We start from the raw sequence: 13,220 nt of genomic DNA, 5'->3' as shown, positions 1-13,220 counted from the left end.
AGTTGACTGTCTGGCCAGGCAGGTTACATGAGTTAAATAGGCTGGGTCACAGAAGAGACGAGTAAGAGGAATACTTCAATTCTCCCTTCAGGCCATCTTACATAGGGTCTAGAAGACAGAAAACCCACACTGCGCCTAAAAGGCAGCCAGCACTCTATCACCACTCGACCAAGTGCTGGAAACAAGGGCCCACTATTTTACAGGCCTGCCTTTCACAGAGAATCTCTAAAATCAAATATATGTGAAACTCTAATTTAAAATAGTGGCAACAGTTAATTTTTTTAAATCATCATCAACCCTGTCTGCCCAATAAGAAAAAAAATCCAGAGGCAACCATTAGCAATCTGATATTTTGATTCTGGTATCAGTTATGGAATCAAAATACCAGTCCTATCATTTTCTAGCACGTCATGCCTTTGGCACATGAAGCTTCTTAACTTCAACGTCCTCCTCTGAAAAACAAGATCATGAACACGAAACATAACGCTTAATAAAGACTTAAGAATAATTCCCAACACCAAGTTAGCAACTAAATAGAGTTTCCTATAGGTAAAGAGTGGATCTCACTACCAGTAAATTATCTGCTGTGGTCTTCAAAGAGCCCAGTTGAAGAGCTCAAGAAGGCAGAATTCTCAGGAGATTAAGTCTTTCAAATTTTGATCACTGAATACAGGGTATTGAAGTCATTAGAAACTAGACAAAAACAGCAATAAAGAATTCCTAGCAATAGACACTTAATGAGCTGGAAGTGGCTCTTCTAATTAAGAGGTCTAATAACTGTCACCAGTTAACGGCCACAAAAACGGAGTAAAGTATACACGGAGAGGTATATGTTTCAGGGAAAACAGTGGCAGCTTTTAAAGTAAGCTGTTAAATCAGAAGGTTTTAGGGTAAGTTTTTCAACTTAGACAAACTTCTCATCACATTATAGACTCTCAACTTGCCTACTAGTTTTCACAGTTTTTATTACCAAAATACAAGTTGGTGCACCCCACGCCCAGTGAGGCCAAGCAATACCAAAACGTTGGAGTATGGTACAGAAAAATGTTCACTGAGGGCCATGCAAGGAGATGGTTGGCTCATGCCTTAAAACCCCCGAACTTGCCAAAAGCCTGCAGCAAAGCCCTTTTCTAGGAAAGGTGAGGGAGGGGAATGGTCAATTGTTGTGAACTTCTTGGGTCAGATCCTTTGTTCTTGAAGTCAGGTCATGATCAAGTAAATGTTACATTAAATAAAAGTTACTCTCTGTTCTGACAAGAAGGGACCAGGTCCCAGGTACAACTTTCACCCTCCGAGCTCTGGGGTCTGGCTGAGAGGAGGCAGAGCTTAGTGTGTGGCTCCCTCAGGACCAGGTCCTGAGACCCTGGTCATCGCTGAGGGAGCCAGGCACCCAGGACCCAACTGGCCCTCAGTCTCCTCAGGCTGCCCGTATGGCAGGGGCAGGTCCCAAAAATTTGACCCAGGCGGACGGCCGCTGCCATTCGGTCACAAAGACAGGGATGCGGAGAGGTTCATCGCCTCCTCAAGGCCTGGGCCAGCCTTGGTGAGGGCTCTGGAGCCCTGCAGGACACCCAGCCCCAAGGCGGTTCCCTGGGCCCCTCAGCTCACTCACTGGCCTGAGGGTGGGTGAGTTGCAGGCCCATAGAGAAAAGGCCAGGATCTTTCTCTTACCTCACTCTCTACCTGACAACCACCACTTCTGCCACTAACAGTCACTCATTGACTGTTGGTTGTCTGGGGGATGGGCCCACTGCAGCACCAATCAATGGCTGAGCAGACCACTAACGGTCACTCACTGGCAGTTGGTCCCTTGGGGGAGGGGCCCACCACAGTACAAACCAGTGGCTAAGCAGGACTACTAATAAGTCTCATGGTCATCACTGCCTGGACAGGGTGCAAGGTTAAGGCAGCAGACACCAACAGCAACAGCAGGCTAAGGGCTGTGCAGCCTGTAGCCTGCTACATTTTAAGCAAATTCTAAACAATACCAACCACAATATTAGGAAGAGTCTGTTAAACAAAGAATTGCTTTATTAATACAAACCATTAATACATACCCAAACTATAAAGTGCTAAGAAATTTAAATATCTAAGTCACAGCAAACAGGTGGCAATTCAACATCCAGAGTCGACAGAATGCTTGAGGGAGATGGCAACAGATCTAGAAAACAGGAATTTCTTATTCAGTATCTGCAAATCTGCATGTCTGTCAACATACACGTTAGTTTCACTTTAATCATGAAGTCGAACTCTTTTTCCCTTTGTCTCATGAATTATACCCCTGCCCCCACCTACATACATATACATACACCTTTTCACTTATTTCTTGGAAGATGGCTATGGTCCCAGAATTAACCTTCATTATGAAATAAATCATAGAAGTACCCCAAATTCTCTTAAGAGACCCAAGTAACTGCCAACAATTATCACTAGTGTAATCTAGCAAATAATGTAAGTTATTCCATCAAATATAATAAAAAACATGCTGATAATGGCTTTTGACCACCAGTGTGAACCAAGACCTAAAACCTCCTGCTATTGTGTGGGTCTTGATCCTACAAGAGCTTTGGATTAACTTGGAACTCTCATTTCAAGTAAGTTTATTTTACATCAACTCTTAATATAAAAAGTTATATACTAAATTTCACCTTGTATTCACTTTGCTTGTATGTAAGACTGCCCAGATTCCAGAATGACTTAATTCTACTGGGCATTTGTAACTAAAAAACAATACCAGTTGAGAATAGTTTTCATTATCCTGAAACCTTCTCTCTTCAGTCTGAAGGATAGAAATTACTAGCCTTCTGCACAACCCTATCCTCACAGTAATGGAAGTGTTGTGACACAGATTGTTTACAGCCCTTCTAGAAGGGCACTTGTTCACTTACTAGACTCCCACAGCAGAGGAGGCATCTTCAGAGGCGAAGGGGGGCCCACGTGTAACAGCTGCTCAAGCTCCCTCTCCTCATCAAGGATCATGAGAGGCACTCCATTCAAGGGGAGGTGGGCGATCTGGTGCTCCTCAGGCAGGTCAAAACTCTCAAAATCTGCCACAGAAAGCACTTTGTCAGAGCAGCAGTTCTCAGGGTGGTGAGTGGCACCCTGCCAGTCTGAGACCCTTTCATGGGGCCCAGGAGCTCAAACTATTTTCATAATAATACTAATACCTTTTCCCACTGTGTTGACATCTGCAATAGTGATCCAAAAGCAACAGAGGATAAAACTTCTGTGCCTTAGCACAAATCAAGGCAGTGGCAATAAATATTTAGTATATTTCTCACTACCATTCACTGGTATTTTTAAAAAGTGCCTGTTTCACATGTCACTTTACCATATGCAGTAAAAAAAGTATTAATTTTATGAGCTCTCAACCCTTGAAAACATGTCTTTTTAGTATTCTGTATAAGTTGTGAAATCATATACTGAAGTACCGCGGTGTTTTCCAAGAAAAAAGATATGTGCAATTATTTGATTTGCAAGCTAAACCAGAGGTGTTACTTCTGGACACCATTTACTATAACGAACTGAAAAACAAACTTTGGTAACTCGGACGTGGATATGTGTTGCACATTTTCTTCAAGCAATGAAAGTCTACCAGTTCAAGAGAAGTATTTGTTGCCAGTGATAAAATCCACAGTTTCAAGAGGAATAAAACCCCTAGAATTTCAGAAAACTTATTTGGAATCATTAGCTTGACAGCTTCCTAGTCCTGAAGACTTTTCCGATGAGGTCAGTGGTAAGCATTAATGAGTGTGCTTTTGACACGCATAAAGAAACATTTCAACTTGTGGATGCACTACATTTCCCAGCAAACCAGTATTTCTAAATGATCAATGGTGACAAATGCAGGATAAAAGATACATTCAAAGTGCAAAACAGACAATGGATTTGTGTCAGAGAATATTACAAAGCTTACTGAAATGGTTTCAGATTCTACATTGCAACTATGCATACAGAAGCAGCCACAAGTTGAATTTTAGTGTAATAGCAAAGAAAACTATCTATACTTCTCTGAAAAGACTTCAAATGTTTCTCTTTTCCTAACCATGGCTGCAAAAGGCCAGATTTTCTTCATATACATCAACCAGAAGCAGATTCAACAAATGGAATGCACAATCCCATGTGAATCTAGCTGTTTTATGTTAAGCCAGATTAAGCAAATTTTCAAAAACATAAAACCACGCCACTCTTCTCATTAAATTTTGTTTTAAGCTATGTACATTAATGTAATGGGTTTACTGTATTTTAACAAATTAACACTTTTAAACTTTTCAATTTTAATTTAAAATATAGGATATATAAAACAACACACAAAAGTTCTTTGGGGTCTTCACTAATTTTTAAGAGTGTAAAAGTCCTAAAAGAAATTTAAGAAACAGTTTATGTGACCACTTAATTTAAACCACTGAACTGTAAAGGAAAACAGACAGACATAAGACCCCAGAGGAAATAAGTCTGCAACACACAGGGCTAATTATCTTTATACAGACAGTTCTTTACACACACAGACACAGAGTGTAAGAAAGTCACAAAAATCAAGAGAAAACAAAGATACAAACAGAAAATTTAAAAACTATAAATGACCAATAGTCAAATATGCTCAGACACACTCACATACCACAATTTTAAACAACAAAATACCAATTATCTTTCTGACAATTTTAAAACATTTGCAGTTAGAGAACAAGGGGAAAGCGGGCATCCTCATCCACTGAAGGTGGTTTCAGTAACTTACGCTGCTATTTTGGAAGGCAGTTTAGCAATATCTCTTTCCGCCAACACAGCTATTGTATGTAGTCCTCTTTCCTGGCCAATATGCTTAAAGTGTGAAAGTGTTAAGTCGCTCAGTCGTGTCCAACTCTTTGCAACCTCATGGACTGTGGCCTACCAGGCTCTTCCGTTCATGGAGGAATTCTTCAGGCAAGAATATTGGAGTTGGTTTCCACGCCTTTCTCCAGGGGATCTTCCCAACCCAGGGATTGAACCCAGGTCGCCCGCAGTACAGGCAGATTCTTTACCATTTGAGTTACCTGGGAAGCCCTCAATATGCATAAACCTACCTCATTTTCCTGAATGGTAATGATGAGATGCACCACATTTTATCAAAACTTAATCACACAGCTTTGAGACCCAGAAATTCTTCTTGGAGTTTACTCTCTAGGTATACTCACAAACTCTCAACAATAATTGCAGAATTGTTTTGTAACATATATAAAAGCCAGAAACAGCCTAGATGTATACTAGTGGAATAATTAAATGCTCTTTGGATCAAAAGGCAAAAAAACCAGCTCAGGAATCTCAAAGACCCTGTGTGATTTGACCAACCCCCTCACCAGTGTCATCCTTCACTCTACTTTTCAGTTTTCCAGAACCACTCCAGTCCTTCTTTCTGCCTCAAGATCTTTTGTCTGTTACGGTGCTGGCGCCCAGCCCTACCCCTTCTCCACCCAACTATCTCCTTACATCCTTCAAGCCTCCACTGAAAGTCACTTTATGAGAAAACAACTTCCCTGCTCTTTCAGGCTAGGTTCAGTGCCCCCTAACAAGCCCTGTTTTTCTCCTTGGCTCACACTCAAAGTGAAAGGATTTGTTCAGTGTCTGACTTACCCTCCAAATCTTGGGCTTCCTCAGAGTGGGGCCTGCCTTGTTATCCACTACATCCTAAGCCAATAGCGCCTGGCATACAGTCTACTCTCCTCAATGTGAGTACATTAAAGCTTGAAAAAAGCCGACTCTATTATAGAAAATATTTCAGATACATGTAGGAGGTTGAAGAAGTCAAAAAGCACATGTTCTCACTGGCTATGTGGATTTTTCAGGCTTGCTTTTCACTGTTCAACTTGACATCAAGTCCATTTTCTAAAAGTGGGCTTGCTAGGAAGGCTGTCTGCTAACACTGAACAAGTAATCTCCCCTTGGGTGGTTTTAGCTTTTGAGGACAAGAATGTTTTCCCATCTTTGCTCTGATTCCTCTTCTGAATTAAGATAATGCCTTAAAAATAAATCCACAAGTTACCTGTCCAAAGCACCCCAGATTCAGACAGCCTTGTTATAGTTTTAGATCACAAATCATATTCAGAGCCATATCAACTTACAGTTGAATTGGATCCTAAGAGAAACTGAAAGCTAAAGCATTTGGACAATATCAAAAGAGTACCTAATGGATTGAAGGGAAAGAATTTTTCTATTTCTGGATAGGTGTCATCTGAGGCAGGAACCGAAGTTTTTGCTTTAACAGTCTTCTCAGTAATCTAAAAAAAACCCAAGAAAACATCCATTTAAGAGTGGGAGCCTTGTCAACTGATTAGTACATGAGATTAGAGAGATTCTTCAAGACATGGGATTGCTTCATCATATTTTAAATTTGTTTTCAATTTCTAAGAAACCATAATCCCTCATTCTCAAAATCACATACAAATACAATTCAGCAATCAATTATCATGGCTCAAAAGGTAAGGATGAAATACAAGTATTAGCACCTGTTAGCATAAATCATCAAAATACAGAGCAGAGTCTGTTTTTAGTCGGTAAGTCGCGTCTGACTCTCTTGCAATCCCAAGGACTGTGTAGCCCACCAAGCTTCTTTGGACGTGAGATTTCCCATGCAAAAATACTGGAGCGAGTTGCCATTTCCTTGTCCAAGGGATCTTCTCCACCCAGAGATCAAACCTGAGTCTCCTGCATTGCAGGTGGATTCTTTACTACTGAGTCACCAGGGAAGCCCCAGAGTAGAGTTAATTCAGAGCTAATTGACTCAATCGCCCAACCTAACCTAATAGAAGAGAAAATGGGCATAAATCACCCAGAATAGAAACTAATCCTAGAAGCCATTTTTGGCTTTTGGAAATGTGATTTTCCATCAGTGTTACCTAAATTACTGGGTTAATATTAAAAACCAATTTGTTTTCCTCAAATACACAACACTGAGTAAGAGGCAGTCAAAGACAGTCAAGGACTTTAAGATGCCCACCGTGGATAATTCTCTAGTCTGGAACTGGTAGGCAGTCCATGATGGTGGTGGGCCAAAATGGAAGCTTGTAGCGTCTTGATTTATTCTCACATCACATGTGCATGCCTAGAGGAAATTACTAGGACAAGGCTTCCCACATTTCAGTTCTGTCACATTCTCATCATTTTTGCTATATCCTTGCAATACTTACACTTAGCATTTCTCTTACTCAACTCAGTTTTTTTTAAAAAGACATCTTTATCCTAAAACCACACCTAACAGTTTGACATCAAGTATACTAGTTGTTTTTTTCCTAATACACATTGAAACAATTACTGAAATGCAGTGCTAATTCACATGCTGAAGTCATCTTTCACAGCCAAGTCCTCTCGGTCTAGGATGCACTGCCCTACAGTTTGTAAACACATGTACAAAGGTCAACATGCTACCAAGTTATAACCTACAAAGCTAGTGCTTGCTCTGAAAGGAGGGGAAGAGAATGGCAGCACCTGAGCTGTTATACTAGCATCATGACTTCTTGCAAAGTACCCTCTCTCACAGTACTCAAAAGCTTCCCTGGTGGCTCAGAGGTTAAAGTGTCTGCCTCCAATGTGCGAGACCTGGGTTCGATCCCTGGATCAGGAAGATCCCCTGGAGAAGGAAATGGTAACCACTCCAGTATTCTTGCCTGGAGAATCCCATGAACAGAGAAGCCTGGTAGGCTACAGTCCACAGGGTCACAAACAGTAGGACACAACTGAGCAACTTCACTTTCACTTTTCACAGTACTCACTGGTCTGTTTTAAGACACTTGTTAAAGACAGGTGAGGCAAAAATATTAACCAGCTGCTCCTGATACATGTGATCTCAAGGTACAGAGAAGTCAATAAAGACTGTATGATGATTCTCTTCTGTTAATCTAATTTGCTAGTCTCTATTTCCTTCCATTCACAGAGGAGAGTGTCAGGTAAGATGCCAGTAGTCATTTTAAGAGTCAAAGTGCTTTAGTCTTTAATTATAGCCAACTTTTACCTTTTTGGTAGAGAAAGTTTTCTGTTTCTGTTTGAGCGGTCCATCCGTCTTAACTGATTTTTCTGTAGCTCTGTTGACAGTTCCCAAAGCCTTTCTCGCAGTTTTTGGTAAAGCTGGTGGAGCATCAAACATTTTGCCAACACGTGGTGTTGAAACCTGAGATCTCCCATCCAAAGCTTTGACTGCTAAAGAAAAAGTCTTACCATAAGATCATTCCAGCAGTAAACACCTGTGCAACTTGAAAGCTGACTGTGCCTATCAACTTGGCCTAATTCTCACAGCCAAACTTAACCCCCATTTTTGACAGTGGCATGGTCCTATGCCTAACACCATTTCAGTTCACTACTCTCTTAAATAATCTCTTTAAGATACTGAACATGAGGGCTTCTCTGGTTTCTCAGTAGTAAAGAATCCACCTGCCGATGCAGGAGACGGGGGTTTGATCCCTGATCCAGGAACCCCCACATGCCACAGAGCAACTAACTCCATGTGCCACAACTATTGAGCCCACGTGTCTCAACTGCTGAAGTCAGCATCCCCTAGAACCCATGCTCTGCAACAATACAAGCTACTGCAATGAGAAGCCTGGGCATCACAAATAAAAAGTATCCCCTACTCATCGCACCTAGAGAAAAGGCCAGGTAGCAATAAAGACCCAGCACAGCCAAAAATAAATAAATAACTTAAATTTTAAAAAAAGATACTGAACATGAAGAGACCCATAAGTACTCGGCAGTAAGAGTATTGGGTAAACTCGACTCCCACTGGGCTTCCCAGGTGGCGCTCGTGGTAAAGAACCCGCCTGGCAATACAGGAGATTTAAGAGACTCCGGTTCAATCCCTGGGTCAGGAAGATCCCCTGGCGAAGGGTATGGCGACCCACTCCAGTATTCTTGCCTGGAGAATTCCATGGACAGCAGAGCCTGGCGGGCTACAAAGTCCATAGGGTCGCAAAAAGTCGGACATGACTGAAGCGACTTAGCACGCACGACTCCAACTGCCCACAAAGTATATTTGGGCCTTCCCCAGCTCCAAGCCACACCCACCACTGATTCACAATACCTGTGTACCTGATAGCCGCCTGTATACTTACAAGGCACAGACCCCAGCTTCAGCCCGTCCTTAGGAGCCACATGGCTGCCTGGTTCTCCATTTTCCTTATCAACATAGATCAGAGTAGCCATTCTGGATCAACTAGAGGTGTGAAACACTCGTTAAACCTTGGGAGTTAGGGAAGATGAAAGAAGCTAAAGTGTAGCACTGACCCAACTTTCTACCCTAGGGACATCTACGCAAAAACAGGAGCTAAGCAGAGGTAGAAGCCGGATCTTGAGCCAACAAGCATTTAACCCAGCTCTTAATTCTTGACGCCTGCGTCAGGGACCCTAAATTCCTTAAGAGTTGGCGGTCTGGGACTGGCACAGGCCCTGGTACTCATTGGAACCAAACTGCCGTGGGTCGCGTACGCAGTTCAAAACCGTGGCTCAAGCCAGGCGAGCGCGTCTGACGTTTCAGGGAAGTCCCAGCCCCCAAATCCCAGGCCCCGGGTCCCAGACACCCGGACCCCGGTTCCCAGGCCCCGAACGCCACACACACACAAAGCCTACTCCCGCTTCCTAAGCCGCCGGACCGTGCCCGCCCAACCACTCGGTACCGCTCGGTTCACCCACATTCGGAGTAACAGCCAAACTCTCGCAAGACTCTTCTCCACCGGACGCGCCAGACTCCGCGTTTAAACCACAACTTACACCCCTATTGGTTCATCCATCCAGGAGGCGGGACAGGGGCGGGGCGGAGGCTCCGGAAGAACCAATGGTAGGAACCTAAGCTCCCTGGGCTCCGCCCTGAAAGCTTTTCCCGGCAAGTTCTTCGTTTGTTCCCCGGGAGGAAAAAAAATCAAAGCCTCTCACAGCTTGGTCGTGGATGTCTATTAATGGTTGTTTTTTAATCTCCCCCCCAGAGAGATAGAGGAGAGTAGGTACAGTCTTTAATTCCAAGAAAGTTATTATTAATGTTATACCAAAATACAGAGTTGGCTTTTGCGATTTTTTTTTCCCTGAGACTCTTTGGTGTGCGACGTGAAAATGAAAGTCGCTCAGTCGTGTCCGACTCTGCGACCCGATGGACAATACAGTCCATGGAATTCTCCAGGCCAGGATACTGGAGTGGGTAGCCTTTCCCTTCTCCAGGAGATATTCCCAACCCAGGGATCGAACCAAGGTCTCCCTCATTTTGAATTGATTCCTTTATCTTGTTTAATATATTTCCATTTACCATAGAAGGGCTTCCCTTGTGGCTCAGCTGGTAAAGAATCTGCCTGCAATGCGAGAGACCTGGGTTCTGTCCCTGGGTTGGGAAGATCCCGTGGAGAACGGAAAGGCTACCCACTCCAGTACCCTGGCCTGGAGAATTCCATGGCAGTCCATGGGGTCGCAAAGAGTCGAATAGGAGGACTGAGCGACTTTCACTTCACTTTACCATAGAAAGGACCTCCCTTGTGGCTCAAGTGGTAAAGGGTCCACCTACAACGCAGGACCCCAGGGTTCCATCCCTGGGTTGGGAAGATCCCCTGGAGAAGCGAAAAGCTACCCACTCTAGTATTCTGGCCTGGAGAATTCCATGGACTATCCATAGGGTTGCAAAGAGTTGGACAGGACTGAGCCACTATCACCTCACTTCACCATAGAAAGGAAAAGGTCACCAACTTTTTAAAGCACAATTTCATTATACTTTAATTTCATTGCAGGCGGATTCTTTACCAGCTGAGCCACAAGGGAAGCCCAAGTCTTTGGTGTCCAAGACATTTTTAAATGAGAAGATAGTGAACTTCAAAAAGTCAAAGTGAGATGGTGACAGAACTATTTTCCTAAAGTCTTGAAGTAATCAACTGTTTTTCCAGAGAGTAGATACACCGGATCAAATTAAAAAGAGGCAGCACGGGAGGAAAGGCATTGTAGTCATTGGGGAAATGACTATGGAAGATGAATTTCAAATTAGAGGTATAAAAAATACATATATAGTCAATAAATAGTCAGTGGGAGGAAAACCCATATTAGATCTAGAGAATATTAACAGAGCACAATTAAACATTAAGAAGAAATGAAAGTACAGATAAAGTGGCAAGTTTGTGTCATTCTGTTGTGTTTGTGATTAAGAATGGAGTGATTCTGAAACTAATACAATATTGTAAGTCAACTAGACTTCAATTTTTTTTAAGTGTACTGATTTTTTCCTAATTGCAAGACTATCAGTATTTCAGGCTAGGATGCTATCTCCATTATACAGAATCTGTTGTTCAGTTGCTCAGTCGTGTCTGACTCTTTGCAACCCTAGGAACAAAACAATGACCTAAGAGTACACAATTCTGAACTTGAAAGTCTATCAGTTAATAAGGACTTTGTTTTTGGCTGCGCTGCGCAGCATTCAGTATCTTAGTTCCCCAACCAGGGATGGGACCTGTGCCCTTTGCAGTGTAAGAGCAGAGTCTTATCCACTGGACTGCCAGGCAAGTACCAATATACTTACTTTAAACCTTTAACATCTCAACAATATATTCATCAAAGCTGGTGGGGAAGGACAGAAGGGTGAACAAGAGAAAAACAACAGAGGAATTATAAAGACATACAAAATGAATTCCAATTTCCAAGACATGGAGAAATTTTGCTTTGAAAAGTTAGTGACCTTTTCCTTTCTATGGTGAAGTGAAGTGAAAGTCACTCAGTCCTGTCTGACTGTTTACAACTCCGTGGATAGTCCATGAAATTCTCCAGGCCAGAATACTGGAGTGGGTAGCCTTTCCCTTCTCCAGGGGATCTTCCCAACCCAGGGATCGAACCCAGGTGTCCCGCATTGCAGGTGGACTCTTTACCAGCTAAGCCACAAGGGAAGTCCTTCAATAGTAAATGGAAATATATTAAACAAGATAAAGGAATCAATTCAAAAGACCAAGGATGATCTGTGCCATCCAAACTCTACTCCCAACAGGTCACCAGATACTTTTTAACTTAGCAGGAAAGTTGGGAGGGAGGAGTTAAGCCTACATTACTCTTTCACCAAAGCCTTAGCACTACAACTGGCATAGATATGTTTCCAAATATATACCAGTTCATTGTCCCTTCTTCCCTGGCATTTCAGGGCCAAAACATTGAATGGCTCATTCATTCAATAAATATTTATTAAATGTTAGTCACTGTGCTAGACACCAAGAGGAGGAAAAGTGCGTATCTTTTTTGCCCTTTCCATATCCTCTTTTATCCCTAGTTTATTAGTTCAGTTCAGTCACTCAGTAGTGTCCGACTCTTTGCAACCCCATGGACTGCAGCACGCCAGGTTTCCCTGTCCATCACCAACTCCCAGAACTTGCTCAAACTCATGTCCATTGAGTCGGTGATGCCATCCAACCATCTCTGTTGAACACTTCTCCTGCCTTCAATCTTTTCCAGCATCAGGATCTTTTCCAGTGAGTCAGTTCTTTGAATCAGGTGGCCAAATATTGGAGCTTCAGCTTCAGCATCAGTCTTTCCAATGAATATTCAGGACTGATTTCCTTTAGGATTGACTGGTTTGATCTCCTTGCTGTCCAAGGGACTCTCAAGAGTCTTCTCCAACACCACAGTTCAAAAGCATCAGTTCTTCAGTACTCAGCTTTCTTTATGGTGGAACTCTCACATCCATACATGACTACTGGAAAAACCATAGCTTTGACTAGACCTTTGTAACCCTCCCATTATTTCCTCCCTATATCTCCTTCTAAGTGCCTCAGCTCTGAATTACATCATTAGCACACAAAAATATTTATATTGAAACCAAGTCTGCACAACATTGAGAAAAAATTCAATCAAGTAAATTTGAAGATCTAATTGGTTTTATTAAATGACTCAAGAATCAGACAGCCTCCCACCTAGAAATCAGAAGGGTGCTCCAAGGGGTTGTACAAACTGAGAAATTTTTAGAGGAAAAAGGGTGGGGCATGGGAGCTATTAAAAGAAAGGATTATTTATAGGCCAGGACCTCTTTGGAGAGGAGAAAGGAAGGAACAGCAAGGTTTTCACAGCTAATTGCCTCTTCTTCCACTGAGAGGCAGAGTGGGGTTGAAGGGATAATGGAAAGGGGCCACGTGCCAGATTACTTCTTCAGTACTGACCGGGAAATTCCCAACTGGTTGGTTGGATTACATTTCTGGTGATAGTATTTTGAAGTTGTGATTAGGTTAGTTATCAAATATAAGTTTTCTATCAAG

The 13,220-nt window shown here is 42.5% G+C and overlaps 1 protein-coding gene across 5 annotated transcripts; it reads right to left on the bottom strand.

Annotated features, from left to right (window-relative positions):
* Positions 1 to 2,009: 2,009 nt before the first annotated feature.
* PTTG1 (PTTG1 regulator of sister chromatid separation, securin) lies at positions 2,010 to 9,689 on the bottom strand. 5 transcript variants are annotated; one of them, XM_060416605.1, is made up of 6 exons: positions 9,578 to 9,689; positions 9,075 to 9,175; positions 7,982 to 8,166; positions 6,158 to 6,251; positions 2,889 to 3,047; positions 2,010 to 2,161 (listed from the first exon to the last, which is right to left on the bottom strand). In XM_060416605.1, exons 2-6 carry the CDS (start codon positions 9,163 to 9,165, stop codon positions 2,082 to 2,084), a joined length of 609 nt encoding a protein of 202 aa, XP_060272588.1. In that variant the 5' UTR covers positions 9,166 to 9,175; positions 9,578 to 9,689; the 3' UTR covers positions 2,010 to 2,081. The 5 variants fall into 5 exon arrangements, with proteins under 5 accessions (XP_060272588.1, XP_042106639.1, XP_012034276.3 ...); XM_042250705.2 differs by having other exon boundaries at positions 7,982 to 8,163; XM_012178886.5 differs by having other exon boundaries at positions 9,589 to 9,689.
* Between the last annotated feature and the right edge of the window lie 3,531 nt (positions 9,690 to 13,220).

This window comes from Ovis aries, chromosome 5 (assembly GCF_016772045.2).
Source record: "Ovis aries strain OAR_USU_Benz2616 breed Rambouillet chromosome 5, ARS-UI_Ramb_v3.0, whole genome shotgun sequence".
NCBI classification, from domain to species: Eukaryota; Metazoa; Chordata; class Mammalia; order Artiodactyla; family Bovidae; genus Ovis; species Ovis aries.
The sequence above is the reverse complement of the archived record's forward strand: the minus strand, read 5'-3'. Positions and strand labels throughout refer to the sequence as shown.